Below are 14702 nucleotides of genomic sequence, written 5' to 3' on the forward strand. Positions count from 1 at the left end.
ATAGGGAGTATGGTGGGTATGATCAAGGTAATAAAGGAAAGAGACATTATAGCCCTAATGATACACACACACACACACACACACACACACACACACACACACCGAATCTATTCATTGCATGAGGGAAACCACCATTTATTGTTTCTAATATTGTTCAGTTTGGTCGTCATTCATCTTATTGTGATAGCTGGTCTCTTAGGCTTCAATCCTATACCCACATACCTAGGAGTAAGCTCTACTGAATGCAGTGCAACTTAATTCTGTGTAGACATGTGTAAGGTTGTGTGGCTAACATCATTAATGTATGGTGCTGCCGTATCCTTTATCTGAGAGGCTCCTGCCCCTTTAAGAGTAGTAATGAAAATGAAAATGCCACAAGCTGTGGCTTCTCTCATCTCTGCAGCACTGTGACAAGGAAAAAACTGCCTCCAATTAAATTCCCGTTTCTATGTGCAACACATAAAAGTAGCAGATGCCTTTTGTGAATGTAGAGCCCCATGCTGCTTGGTTAAAATTTGAAAATGCTGGTATTGTGTGGCATGATGAAACAATGAATTTGGAATAGCTAAAAAGTGTGCTTTCTAGGGAATGATGGAGGAAATACTCAGTGCTAGAAGGAATACACTAGTTCTTATTCCTTTAATGATATGCTGTAATAAAGGACAGTTGTATTTGAAAGGCCTGTTCCTTCCTGATTTATTTTTCCTGCTATCCCAACGGCAACGGCAAGGCAGCCACCAGAGTTCCTAGCCCCTGTTGTATGTCAAGCAGTCTTTCACAGTAGCATGTTCAAGAATAGCAAAGTTTTCACTGTTCAAAGCTGCTGCCCATGTTTGTCCAGTTCTTGTTAATTGCATCCGCTTGAAGAACATTCAGTTAACCCCCTTCCTGACACCCGATTGGCACTCTTGTTGTTTCACAAATTTGACTTCACAAAAGTCAGTGAACTGTGGGTTGGTGTTTAGCTCCCACAGGAAGAATCTGTTACATTTCACAGAACCCCCGGGTAGGATTTTCAAAAGTGGGCCAATTACTGAGGGAGCTGGATTAATGAGATGTCATCACTTACCACTTACCATTCTCTGGGAGGATGGGCTTGATAAATGTAGTTCATTGCCAAGTCCTGACATAAAAATAGGACCACGCTCTATGATTCTTGGCAGGCTGATCGATATTTTATCTGCCAAAGCATGCAGAAGTGCTAAACAGAATGATTTGTGTGGCTGCTGTGTAAGAGAAGACAAAAAATAATAATAAATGGAATAGGCCTCTGTGAAGAGAGCATGTAAACTTGATGGACATTAATATTTACGAAGCTTTTTTGCAATCAAGAGCCTGAAAGTCTGTGTTTTTCAGTTTTTGAAACTGCATGAATATTGGCAGATTGTAAAACATGTAAACAGATTCTTTTTCTTTTTTTAAAGTGTCTTCAGAGAGCACCTCTGGCAGTATATGAAGGTGCTGTTGCTTTGTGTTAAGAACCCTATTGAAGTTCTTAAGACACATGGAGACTGAACATGTGAAAGGGCTATTCAGAATGTTCCCCCGATGCCAACATGTGTACTGGCTATCGTCCCTGATTGATGTGCAAAGAGCATCAATCTGAGGACCCCTGTTCCTCTGGGAGGAGCCCTATGCATATATACCACAAATAAGGCTTGAATTCTTGGCTCCATTGGAAGCAAGGCTTCTGAAGTTTTCCTCTTCTGAATTTCCCCCTGGATTTTGGAAATCTAAATACCCCATCTTATTTCTGAAGTGGAACCAATCCAATAGGAATCCTGAATTGTTTCATGAAACACACACAAAACACAAATACACACGCATATGAAAGCTGGAATAAAGGAAAACAGGAAGCTTCCATTCCTCCTTAATTTTATACAGAGTGGATGGCATGCCTAGTTTTGAGACCAAGGAATGAAATAAGAAAAATGGGGGAAATCTGCCCATTGGAGTGGAAGTGTGAATTTTGACTGTAGCTTCAGTATGAAGTACATGCTAGTCAGATTATCTATGCTTGCAGAGGTATCTATTACCTCTGCTTTTTAACAAGAGAAATGTATTGAAATCATTGTGGTGGGTATATCTTATGTGTAATATCTGTATAGCATCAAAAGGATCTGAAGAAACAGAAGTGGCACTTCAGAGTGGGAGATGTGTTGACCCCCAGTAGCATCAATAATATTCTAGAAGGGGGAGGGGACAGGAATTTTGCTAATGAAGGCCCCAGAGTGCTGTTACAATGGATTGTTAATTGAGTGGCTACATGATATGTATTTTGTGAGTCCTGATCATTAGAGGTGAGACAGACAACTTTGAAAGTACAAGCACATGTAATTAGGTTGTGACATGTAATTAGGTTGTGTTAAAGGCTTAAAATAAATAAATAAATCCAATTATAAAGAGGCCAGGAAAATAAGGGATGGATTTTTCAACATAATTTCCATACAGACCCAATGAAACTTTAAGCAGCTCCTGAATTATAGGTCATGAAACGAGATTTGGAAAGACCATGAAAGTCAGGGCTTTTCTCCCCCAGGTTGTAATGAAAAGCAAAATGTTGGGCAGGGGAACATTAAAAACAGCAAGAGCCCAACAGACTCTGCAAATGAGTTGTGTGTCACACTGCAGTGTTACTGCAGTTGGTGTAGCCATACTCTGATTGTTGTTGTTGTTTAGTCGTTTAGTCGTGTCCGACTCTTTGTGACCCCATGGACCAGAGCACGCCAGGCACTCCTGTCTTCCACTGCCTCCCGCAGTTTGGTCAAACTCATGTTCGTAGCTTCGAGAACACTGTCCAACCATCTCGTCCTCTGTCGTCCCCTTCTCCTTGTGCCCTCTATCTTTCCCAGCATCAGAGTCTTTTCCAGGGAGTCTTCTCTTCTCATGAGGTGGCCAAAGTATTGGAGCCTCAGCTTCACGATCTGTCCTTCCAGTGAGCACTCAGGGCTGAGCACTCAGGGTTGATACTCTGATTAGATATTATTTATAGCCATAGCTGCCAAGTTCTCCCTTTTTTTAAGGGAAATTCCCTTATGCTGAATAGGCTTCCTCGTGAGAAAAGGGAAAACTTGGCAGCTATGTTTATAGCTATTATATCAGCGCCGAAATGCTTAGTCACCAGCCTTCCTGCCAAAGGTTGAACGCACATATTGGCCCTTCACTTGGCGTTGCCACACCCTGCTGACCCTAGCCTCTGATGACCCAGAGTTGCTGATCTCAAGCAACACCAGCATGAATACAGCTGTACATACACAGACACCCCTTTGCAAAACCTGCAAAACCTGTGGGTGTTAGGAGTGGGGCAGTCCTTCTCCCCTATCCGCCCATGCATCTAAGCTACCCATGAAGGAGCTCATGAAAGGGACAAACAAAAGTAAACAGGACTTCCCCCCTCCCCCATCCATGACCCCCCTAAAATCTGGTCTGGGGGGGTTGGAAGAGCCCCCAGAACAGGTTGCAGGGGGAGGAGAGATTGTTCCATCTTGCAAGCAGAAATACTTGTGCTGATGGAATAATTTCCTTAGTGCAAAGTTGAATTCCACCCCGAGCTTTTGAGAGCAGAAGTTATCAGTGATACTTTCAACCCAGAGGGCAAGAAAGTTGACTACTGATAAATGTATCCAGTCATTTTAACACCATCTGATTGCCTCACTACCTGTGCTCTGTGACCGCTCCCGTGAAATGTTTCTAAAGCTTTCATGTCTTCAAAGTGGATGTGTCTCTCAAAACCCGCCTTGGGATGGGGAAATGGATGAAAACTGACACCTGTGTTTCTGGTTTGGACACCAGGTGGTCAGACTCAAAGGTGTACCTCAAAAGACAAAAAACCAGCTAATGTAGCACATAGAATATAGGTTCAATTTATGAAAGAATCAGGAGTCCTTGGGAGTTGCTAACAAGGCAACCCAGCTGTGAGCTACCTATTAAAAAGACCCACCAATGAGGATATTCTGAAATGAGATAAATTGCTAATAATGAATTCATGTTGTGAAGGAAAGGAAACTGCTGCAGGCCACTTAACAAAGCAGAGGAATGAACACATTTGTGAAAGCACTTTAAACAAAAAACAAAAAACGGCGTTTCATTATTCTGTCTGTCTTAGCAGCAACAGTTATAGTGCAGGAAAGGGGACACATTTGTATGAGCCACTGGTGCTGCCAAATAAAACCTAAGAAGTGAGAGTATTTAGTAGATAAAGCTAGTGGATTCCAAGCACAGCGTAAGAAGATTACAAGTGTCATTGACAGCAGCAAGAGGGTAAAGGGAAATGATAAGGCGAGAGGAGCCACTGCCCTTGCTAAGCCCTATACAAACATCTCAAATAGGATTTTAAGAACCCTTTTGTGGAGAAGGTAAGGGAGTTACAAGATTTTTTTAAAAAAATAAAGCCACCCAGTTGAGCAGTGCAGGAAGAGAAGCCACTTTCAGGAGTTTGGGTAAAGCTTTTGAAGAAAGTGATGTCAGGCAGGCAGGCTAGTCTACTTCTTAGAATTTGCATCACCCACCCAGGAGGAACTCTTCCATCACAAATGCTGCTTTCCTCCCCTAGAAGGTTGCTTGCTGAAGACACAGAAAGACCCTTGCAGCATTGGAAGAGAACACAGAGGCATCAGGGGTGGCCGAATCTCTCAATTTTGCTTCCTCTCTATTTTTCATTTTTTCCCCAATCTGCAGTTCTCCGCATTCTATAACTATTTGTGGGTTGGTTGGTTGATTTAAAAATGTCACCTGCATATCAGCGCAAAATCCTCCTTTGCAAAACCATTTCCTCATATATAATGTTTTTGTTCGTTATTTTCACAAATGCATGCATTTTATGCACACAATTTTGTGTCTGGAGAACTGCGCTGCAAAATTCAGAGAAGTGCAGATTTTAAAGGATCTTCAGTTCATGCATTGTTTTGGAAAGTGTGTGAATTAGGTAGGTTTGCCTTTCAATGTGACCTCAAGCAAATCCCACCAACTCCCATCCCTATTTGAAGCGCAGCAGGTGGTGGCATGGCAGGCGAAAGTGGGCTTTGGTGAAAATCACCCTTCTTCCTCCTCCAGCAGGCACATCTACTGGATCGCAGCCCTCCCCTTCCCTCAAAGGGCACTCTGGATCCAACCCATTTTCTCTTTTGTTATGATTCTTATGCATATGTAATTTTTAATTTTAATTTAATACTGGTATGTGTTGTAAAAAGAACGAAAATATTGAAAAGAAATGGTCTCTGTGTTAACTGTTCCATTAAGTGTCCCTTGGGGAAAAGAAAGCTTTTAAACCTCTCTCTATCTCTGCTTGATATATTAAATGCAATGATACTTATTAAACGCAATATCTGATAGCAAACCTGAGGCAAAAGTAGGGGCAGGGGGAAATGCTAGATGGTTGGTATTCTTACTAAGCCCTTCTACCAGAAACCTGGGTGGCTTCTGGACCAACCTTAAGGGCAGCCCCACGAAGAGTCGGACATGACTAAACGACTAAACAACAACAAAGAAGTTGCAATGGCTGCCAATATGGGGCTGGGTCAGATTTAAAGTTTTAGTTATAAGGCCCTAAAGAACCTGAGGTCAAGCTACCCTATTTGTTGTCGTTTAGTCATGTCCAACTCTTTGTGACCCCATGGACCAGAGCACGCCAGGCACTCCTGTCTTCCACTGCCTCCCGCAGTTGGCTCAGACTCATGTTGGTAGCTTCGAGAACACTGTCCAACCCTCTTGTCCTCTGACGTCCCCTTCTCCTTGTGCCCTCAATCTTTCCCAACATCAGGGTCTTTTCCAGGGAGTCTTCTCTTCTCATGAGGTGGCCAAAGTATTGGAGCCTCAGCTTCAGGATCTGTCCTTCCAGTGAGGACTCAGGGCTGATTTCCTTCAGAATGGATAGGTTTGATCTTCTTGCAGTCCATGGGACTCTCAAGAGTCTCCTCCAGCACCATAATTCAAAAGCATCAATTCTTTGGTGATCAGCCTTCTTTATGGTCCAGCTCTCATTTCCATACATCACTACTGGGAAACCCATAGCTTTAACTATACCTTCAAATTATAGAGGACTGTAAACTAGGGGAAGACTATATGCTGAAGGGACAGAGATTGCCAGCCTACCCCCTCCCCTTTCCTTATGTGCTTTTAATTGTGGATGTGGGGGGGGGTGCCTGAATAGGACTTAAGTGATGCCCTGATGTGCTAGAGGTGTCAAGCAGTGATTTTATCTATGCAGGCGGAGGGGTAGCCATGCGTCTCACAGGATGATATTAAAGGATAAATTGGCTGAGTAGAAATGCTCCCTTTGATTAGCCATTCATATAAAAAGGGACACCTATTCATAAAAGACAAACTGAAACATGAGTAGCTTATCAAGTGCTAGCTCTCTCTTGAACCGGTCATTTGAATCCTTTTTCAATGTCGTTTTAAATATGGGGACTTCACTCTCTCTAGGTGAGGAAGAGTTCACAGAATAAAATCAAGATATAAAACCACAAAATACATAATAAAAATAAAAACAATAACCCAATAGCCCCCCTCCCCCCACAAAAACACATTTTAAAAGAGCATAGGATGTAAATCAGATCAACCAAAGGCCTGGTTAAAAAGGAACGTTTTTGCCTGGTGCCTAAAGTTGTATAATGAAAGTGCCAGGTGAACTTCCCCGGAGAGAGCATTCCACAAAAGGGGAGCCACTGCAGAGAAGGCCTGTTCTCGTGTTGCCACCCTCCGGACCTTTCGAGAAGGAGGCACACGAAGAAGGGCCTCAGAAGATGATCTCAGGGTCTGGGTAGGTTCATATGGAAAGAGGCGGTTCTTGAGGTATTGCGGTCCTGAGCCGTTTAATGCTTTATAGGTCAAAACCAGCACTTTGAATTGGGCCCGGAAACTAATTGGTAGCCAGTGCAGTCGGACCAAGATCAGTATAATATGCTCAAACCATATTGCTCCGATGAGCAGCCTGCCCGCTGCATTCTGCACCCCTGTCCAGATAGGGGTGTAGCTGGGCCACCAGCCAAAGCTGATGGAAGGCACTCCTGGCCACTGAATACATAGAATAGACCCATTGAAATTAATGCATGTGACTAACTTAGGTACTTTAATTCTAGTGGGTTTACCTTGAGTAGGACTCAGTGGAATACAACCACATGGGTAAAATTCAATGTAGTGCTGAGTGTGGTACACATGGGGAATGGGAGCCTCTCTTTGTGACCACCTAATTTTGTTCAGAGGGTTCCTCCAACTCCCCAAAGGAGATTTAAGGGACACCGGAGATGCATAGGGCAATGTTGTGCAAGGTCATGTTGTGCAAATGGACCTTGTTCCATGCATGCAACAACTTAGTTGAATCCCACACTATATATTGACTAAATTGCCAGCTATGCTGCAGCATAAACTTTCAGTGCAAGCTTCAATACACCCAGAGTAAAACAGCACAAGAAAATACAGCAATAGAAACAATACAAAGCATGGGAATCAATGAAAGCCAGACTATGTATAAAACAACTGCTGAAACCAGATATACAAGATACTGGAAAAACGGGGCAAATAAAATTTCCAGTCACTTTGGCACTGGGAAGAGATAAAAAATGGACAGGGATTAGCTTCTCTCTGGAGGCATTATTGGGCAGATTCATATGATAGAAGGTAGACAGGTCTTACGCTATACTTGGGTGTGATCATGCTATGCTTACTGGGGGTGGGAGATGGAATTTGGTTCAGTTCACAGTTAAAAGTGAAGTTACTCAATTCAAGCTTCCCAAAACAGTATACAGGCAGTGCTGCCTAGTAAGGGTGCTTAGGACTGCAGCCTAAATAATGTTTTTTTGATTAATTAAATGGCATGTTACCAATTACTGTGTTCATTAGTCAATTAAATTTACATTGATTAAATTACATTTGCTGAATTGCCCATCACCACAATATATATTGAGACAGTGAAGGAAAGTGTATAATAATTTACAACCTCATAAACAAAATCCAGTGCTGATGGGCAAAGGGAAAGGTCACTTTTAGTATTCCCCCCCCATTCCTCTCAAATAGATAAACCAGAGCTAAAATGGTTACATAACAACTATGCTATTAACTCACAGCCCCACTGATGAAAATCTGCACTTACTGATTAAAAGTGGCATCCTTTGATTAATTGCCTAAAGCTTTAGTTGATTAATATACCAATTACAGTGTGCAGTTCTGCTTATTGTGGGAGTGGGGTTTTAAAAGGAAGAGTTTCTGTTTTCTTGGTGTTCTCCTTCTCCCATGATTTGAGTTTCCATTAAAGCACGATTCAGGCATTCACCCAAAGACACAAGAGCTAAAGCGATTTGCCTCCCAGTGTCTCCACAGGCATGCAAATCATTTTTTATTTTATTTTTTGGACCTTCATGCATTTCATGTGAAAAGTATAGAGAGTTTCTGAGCATGTTCTGTTTAACAGCCTTAGACACCTTCCCACAACCAGAAACTCTGTTTTACCGGGGAGGTTTCTAAATGTGTCCAACAAAATGCACATAAAAACACTCTTTAGATTCTAGAACATAGTCATTCTTGAAAGGATACAATTGTATCCAGAGGCGTAGCAAGGTCAAGTGTCACCCCCCCCCCAATCAACGGCTTGGGGTAGGCTTGGGAGTCGTGGGTGGGTGGCGCACCGAATGTCACCCCCCCCCTCAGCAATGACACCTGGGGCGGTCCACACACCCCTTCCTACACCTCTGATTGTAACAAAATGTTGGCTCCTCCACTAATACATACTCTGCTTCAATGTTACTCCATTTCTGCCCACTGTCTCCCCAGTCAGACTTACTTACGGGATCTTTTTATTCTGAACATTAGTGGTCCCTTACACACTTCACTGGTCCCTGTCCCAACCTCCACTGACAGAAAGGGGGGGGCAAGCAACAAACCAGCAGAAGTCCCATTTTGGTTACATATCCTATCATCCTAATCTTGAACTCATTATCAGGAAGTCAGTCCAATGTTAATCAGGATATCTTATATCGGAGGGAAACGTCTGGGAAGATTTGGAGTTCCTCTCCATCCTCTTTGCTTTACAGTGCTATGTACCTGGCCAGCTGAGTTCCAGTCTTTGATTTGGCTAGTTGTGCTCCCTTCTAGAGTAAGGAATTCTTTTTGCAGATGTTACCAAGTACATCCTCCTAAGATGCAGTCGAAGAAGAGTGCACAGAGCATCCGAGCTGGCAGAGCCTCCTCATCCTATTATGTGATGTGGTGTCAAATGTGTCAGAGCTTGAAAACAGCACAGGGGAGGGTTAAGACATGTGGGTCCTGGGAAATTGCTAAAGATGAATAAGAAATGAACCGCAGATAGAGGGAACTCGAGGAAGTCCCCTCTTACAATGTTAAAGGAAAAGGATTGGGGTACTTTGATTTTTGTGTTTTTATTGTTATTTTTTGTAATGTTATTTTTTCTTGTTATTTTTGTTTGTATTTGTTGTTATTTTTGTTTGTATTTGTATTTGTTGTGTTTAAAGTGTTGTGTTTTTCTATAAAACCAATAAAAATTATTATTATTTTTTTTAAAAAAAGACATGTGGGTCCTGGTACCACCAGCCCCTTTCAAGCAGTATTGTTTATTTTTATTTTTATTTTTTTAAAAAAAGTTTTGAAACTTTTGTAGCACAGCTGCAGAACTAATGGTTTTCGAGTTTGGTAATTTGAGTTTCAGCTTGTAAATGGCATATTTACACTGTGCAAACGATGCCACAGCACTTCCGTCTGAGAATCAGCAGTTCACGCCTTGAGACTCAGTTAGTTATGATCATCACTTCAAAGACACTCTAATCTTCTCCTTATATATTAGAAAAGCCGGACTGCACTGTGGAAACGCAGCGGTGCATAAACTGCGACTATGTGGGGGCAAATAAGGATACCTTTTAAGAAGCATCTAGAGGACATTTAATGCATTCAGCAAATACTACATTTTACACGGTTGTCTGCTGAGTGAAGCCGTATAATCTGTAAAGTGAGATACTGATGAAGTTCCTTGGAGGTAGGATTTAGGGAGGGAAAAAACCTTGTCTTTATGAAAGGGCATCTCATTAGGATCATCTTAAAGCATTGCTTTTGAAATCCTCAGTAGGTGGAGGGCATCTCCCTTTGGGCGGCACCTTTTCTGCCTCCGTAGAAGTGCAGTCTTCAAGCAGATCAAGCAGGGAGAGTCACATAATCATGTTTTATCTTTCAGGTGACATGTGTACAATGGCAGACTACCGTCAACTGAAAGGTATCCTGCTGGACCTTCAATCTCACCGGCAGAGGCAGCAAAATCACCCAGGAGATGAGAGAACCCAGAAGCGCTTCTTAGTTGAAGATATGTTTAACCACTTGGATATTAATGGTGATGGGCACCTCAGCAGTTCTGAATTGGCTCAGGTGGGTTTGTTGTTCAATGAAAATCAAATTATGAAGTGGACTGCATTTCTCATTCAAAGTGTAAATTGAGTGTAACCACAGTGGAATCCTCAAGAGACTAGCTGTTTGTAAAACTCTGCTGAAAATTAGACTATGAAATACCTTGCCGTAGCTGACTTTTCTCCCATCTGCCTCAGGAAGCGGTGGCCTTATTTTATATTGTTAAGGATATTTTGCAAAATAAGAATTTTCTATGCCACTTTTTTTCCCTCCTTAGCTCTCTGGCAAATATAGGTTTGTGCCTGAAATCATCTTTTTTAAAACATGCCCTGCTCGCTGACAGATACCAGATTTTATTTGCATTGAGAAATATTTAATTACGAAAATCAGCATAGATTCTCCCTCCCGCTTCTGAGATGCTCTAATACTAAAAATTTCATTAACAACACTTTCTCACCCACGTGTACAATATCATTTTGTAGCTGCAGAAGTGTTGATTGACAATAGATAAATTTAGATATATGGTGGTGTCACACACACACACACACACACAGAGAGAGAGAGAGAGAGAGAGAGAGAGAGAGAGAGAGAGAGAGAGAGAGAGAGAGATTGTCTTTATCACCATGTTGTAGAAGGTTATTCCCATCATGCCCTGATTATGTATTTTTGAGAAAGATCCAGCAAACCAGGAAAAAGGATGGACCCTTGATCTGATCCAGCATGTTCATTTGTTCTTGTAAAATGACACAGTTTCTGAAAACCACAAGAGGGGAGAGTACTCTTGTTCTCGTGTTCTGATACTTGGTTTCCCACATGCATCTGGCTGGGCTAGATGAGCCATTGGCCTGATCCAACAAGCTCTTCTTATGTTCTTAGGAGATTTTCCGGGTAGTTTCTCTCCTTTTCCTCTGCGAATTTTCAGGAGTGAATTTTCAATGGAATGAGCTCTGCTTCCCATCTCTCCCACTGACGGTTGGGGGTGAGGAGGCATCAACTGATGATGGGCTATATTTTTTGTGAGTTTTCAGGAGGCAGCAAGATGCTGCTTCACCTTCTGCAAAAGACCAGAAAAGGGCAAATACTGCCCCATCCCTAAGTTCCCTGAACTAAGGGAGAGAGGGAAGGATGGGAACCACATAATGAATTTGGCTAATAAGCATCCTAACTGAAACGTTGATTAGCCCTTGCACAATATTTCTTTCTCCATCTGTTTTGTTTGTTTATGTGCTGGAATGTACTCCTAGTCAGTCCCACCTTGAAAGGATTAAATATCTGAACAACTTAATTGTCACAATAACGTGGCATGTTGAAGTGTTTTGAATGAGAAGTTTTGCAAAATCACCTCTTTGGCTGAGTTGTTATGATAGATCAAAGAAGGAAAGACCATATAACATCCAATGTCTGCTAAATTCATGAATGAGCACTAATTGGTTGAGCAGAAATGTGATAATATTTTTCAGGCTTCAAAAAACGGCAAAATGTCATTGTGTGTGTATGTGTGTGTGTGTGGTGCACTGACAAAGCAAAATGCAAATGTAATCAGGCATTGGGAGTAGCTACTATATATGGTGCATGTTACAATGGAATGAAAGAAGTGGTTTTCATTATCTTATGAGCAGAATTCCTATCATTTTAGCAGATTTATTTGTTTGGAGGGAGGGCTTGCATATTGCCAAGACTCCTGGGCACATAGACATGAGCTGTGTTCTCATATGCCTTGACTTTCAGCTGAGCTGAGTGGTGAGCACTTTACTTCTCTCCCTTAGGGGTAAACAGCAACCATTTGTTTGTATGAAGGAAAATAAGGACATTCACTCAGGAACACCCCTGAGGCATGGGGCATACCTGTTCCGTCATACTTGCATTGCCTTTCACTTAGAATAAAATATGTTCATATTTGCACAACTACGTAAATCTAGGGCTCTCTCTTTGGTCATTCTAAAGCAGGCATAGGCAAACTCCAGCCCTCCAGATGTTTGGGACTACAATTCCCATCATCCCTGACCACTGGGCCTGTTAGCTAGGGATGATGGGAGTTGTAGTCCCAAACATCTGGAGGGCCGGAGTTTGCCTATGCCTGTTCTAAAGTGTAACATGTTTTGGCTTAAGGAGGATGAGAAAGAGAGAGAGAACTATTGTTTTTACTAAGGGAAGTAGAGGGAGGACTCCTTTGTTTCAGGGACCTATTATTTTTCAGTCCCTGAAGCGTTGCACCCTTGTATGAGTTCCCTGGCAGTGGAATCCAGACAAGCCAGAGGAAGGTATGGCTGGCCACACATGCTGCAGTGATGTTGCAAAGTTTTGCAGGAGCAAATGGCAGCTAGTAAGTCACTCGACCTAGACAGCATCTTAAAAAGCAGAGACATCACCTTGCCGACAAAAATCCGTATAGTTAAAGCTATGGTTTTCCCATAGTGATGTATGGAAGTGAGAGCTGGACCATAAAGAAGGCTGATCACCAAAGAATTGATGCTTTTGAATTATGGTGCTGGAGGAGACTCTTGAGAGTCCCATGGACTGCAAGAAGATCAAATCTATCCATTCTTACGGAAATCAGCCCTGAGTGCCCACTGGAAGGACAGATCCTGAAGCTGAGGCTCCCTGGAAAAGACCCTGATGCTGGGAAAGATGGAGGGCACAAGGAGAAGGGGACGACAGAGGACGAGATGGTTGGACAGTGTTCTCGAAGCTACGAACATGAGTTTCACCAAACTGCGGGAGGCAGTAGAAGACAGGAGTGCCTGGTGTGCTCTGGTCCATGGGGTCACAAAGAGTCGGACACGTCACACGACTAAACGACTAAACAACAACAACAACAACAAGTCACTCAAGAGACAGAAAGAGATGGCTGGGGCACTGTCCTCATAGGCTATTTACCCCATGGGGAGCAAATGTGGCCTCCTTTCTGCTGTGTCCAGTTAGGGAAAGGGCATAGTTCAGTGGTAGAGCATCTGCCTTGCACTGTGGGAGGTCCTAATTCAATCCCTGGCATCCCCAGGTAGGACTGGGAGAAGTCCCTGCCTGAAATACTGGAGAGGTGTTTCCAGTCACTGTAGACAATGCCAAGCTAGATGGAGCAATGGTCTGACTCAGTGCAAGACAGATTCCTATATTCTTATGTTCCAAGTTTGCAGACAAGTTTGCAGAGGATTTGGCAGGAAGCCAAAATTTTCATAGCGCATCTTGACTTCCACATCATAGTTATTCTCATATGGCATGTAGTTATTTGTGATGTATTACTTCCTAGGCTCTCTTACATATGTCAAATTAGGGATGTAACTGTTGCATGTAGCAGGGCTTTGTATAAGATGACAGTCTGGGCAGACTTCATATATACTGTCAGTATATACTGTCAGTGGTCTTGTATATTGTATACTGATAAATAAATGAGAAGCCATAACAGTTATATTAAGTGAGAAGCCATAATAATTATATAGGAAACGATTGATCAAAAATTAATGTAGGAACACGATAATTGCTTCTGTTGGTCGAGGTAACTCGGTTGAAAGGAAGGATAGGTTGTTTTTGTTTTTAATGTAGACCATATTTTTGTTGCAACACATCTGCCAAATCTTTCTCCCTAACCAGTATTGAATTGGTTTAAAAAAAAGAGAGAGGGAAAGTTAAGGGAAAGTGGAATTTAGCCCTTGGAGAATTGCCAACTTATTTGCTTCAATTAATGTCAAATAATTCTTTTCAGAGAGAAAAGCGCCCCTAGCAATAAATAAGTAGAAGGTCATTTTTTGTTCTTTTAATTCATGATACAAATTCAGTCTTAGCCGCTAAAAACATTTGATTGAAATCCACCACACACACATCAGCCTTATTCTTGTGAAATATCAGATAAACCTCTGAGTATACAAGCCCATTAACAGCTATGGTAATTGAAATATTATTTTCATTTAAAGCTGTGTCTGTAGGGTCAGATTCATAAATCTGCTGAATTCATAACTGCTAAAGTGATTTCGTTCCTGGCATTAAATCAAAGGAGCTTGTCAGTATTGTGAAAAGTTAATCAATTTTCAATACAAAAGCAGACAAAGGGAAATATCTTTAAAAGGTATCCTGGAAGTTGTGGTTGATTTCACTTTTATTGACTATTTTACATGGTGGATGAAGGGTCATGTTTTTAGCATTATTACTTGACATTGTCACCAATGATGAGCCATGTCTGATATCATGAAGATATGAAGCACTCTTTTATTATATCCTCGGTGACTTGGATCTTGGCCGTCTGCATTCTCATGTTTGCCCCCACCCCATCTTTGAAATGGTATCATGAGACTTCCTTGTATTGCGTTGTCACACATTTATGTGGGTGTGAATGTCGGCTAATGCTGCATTCTGCCCTCCCACAG

General features: G+C 42.0%; 1 protein-coding gene across 1 annotated transcript in view; it reads left to right on the forward strand.

Moving 5' to 3' along the window:
• FSTL4 (follistatin like 4) overlaps nt 1-14702 on the forward strand; it is a 218397-nt gene that overhangs the window by 64191 nt on the left and 139504 nt on the right. Inside the window, exon 3 of the mRNA XM_035099403.2 lies at nt 10178-10365. Coding sequence (XP_034955294.2) covers nt 10178-10365 — 188 coding nt within the window. The remainder of the gene's footprint in view (nt 1-10177; nt 10366-14702) is intronic.

Source organism: Zootoca vivipara, chromosome 2 (genome assembly GCF_963506605.1).
Source record: "Zootoca vivipara chromosome 2, rZooViv1.1, whole genome shotgun sequence".
Taxonomy (NCBI): Eukaryota; Metazoa; Chordata; class Lepidosauria; order Squamata; family Lacertidae; genus Zootoca; species Zootoca vivipara.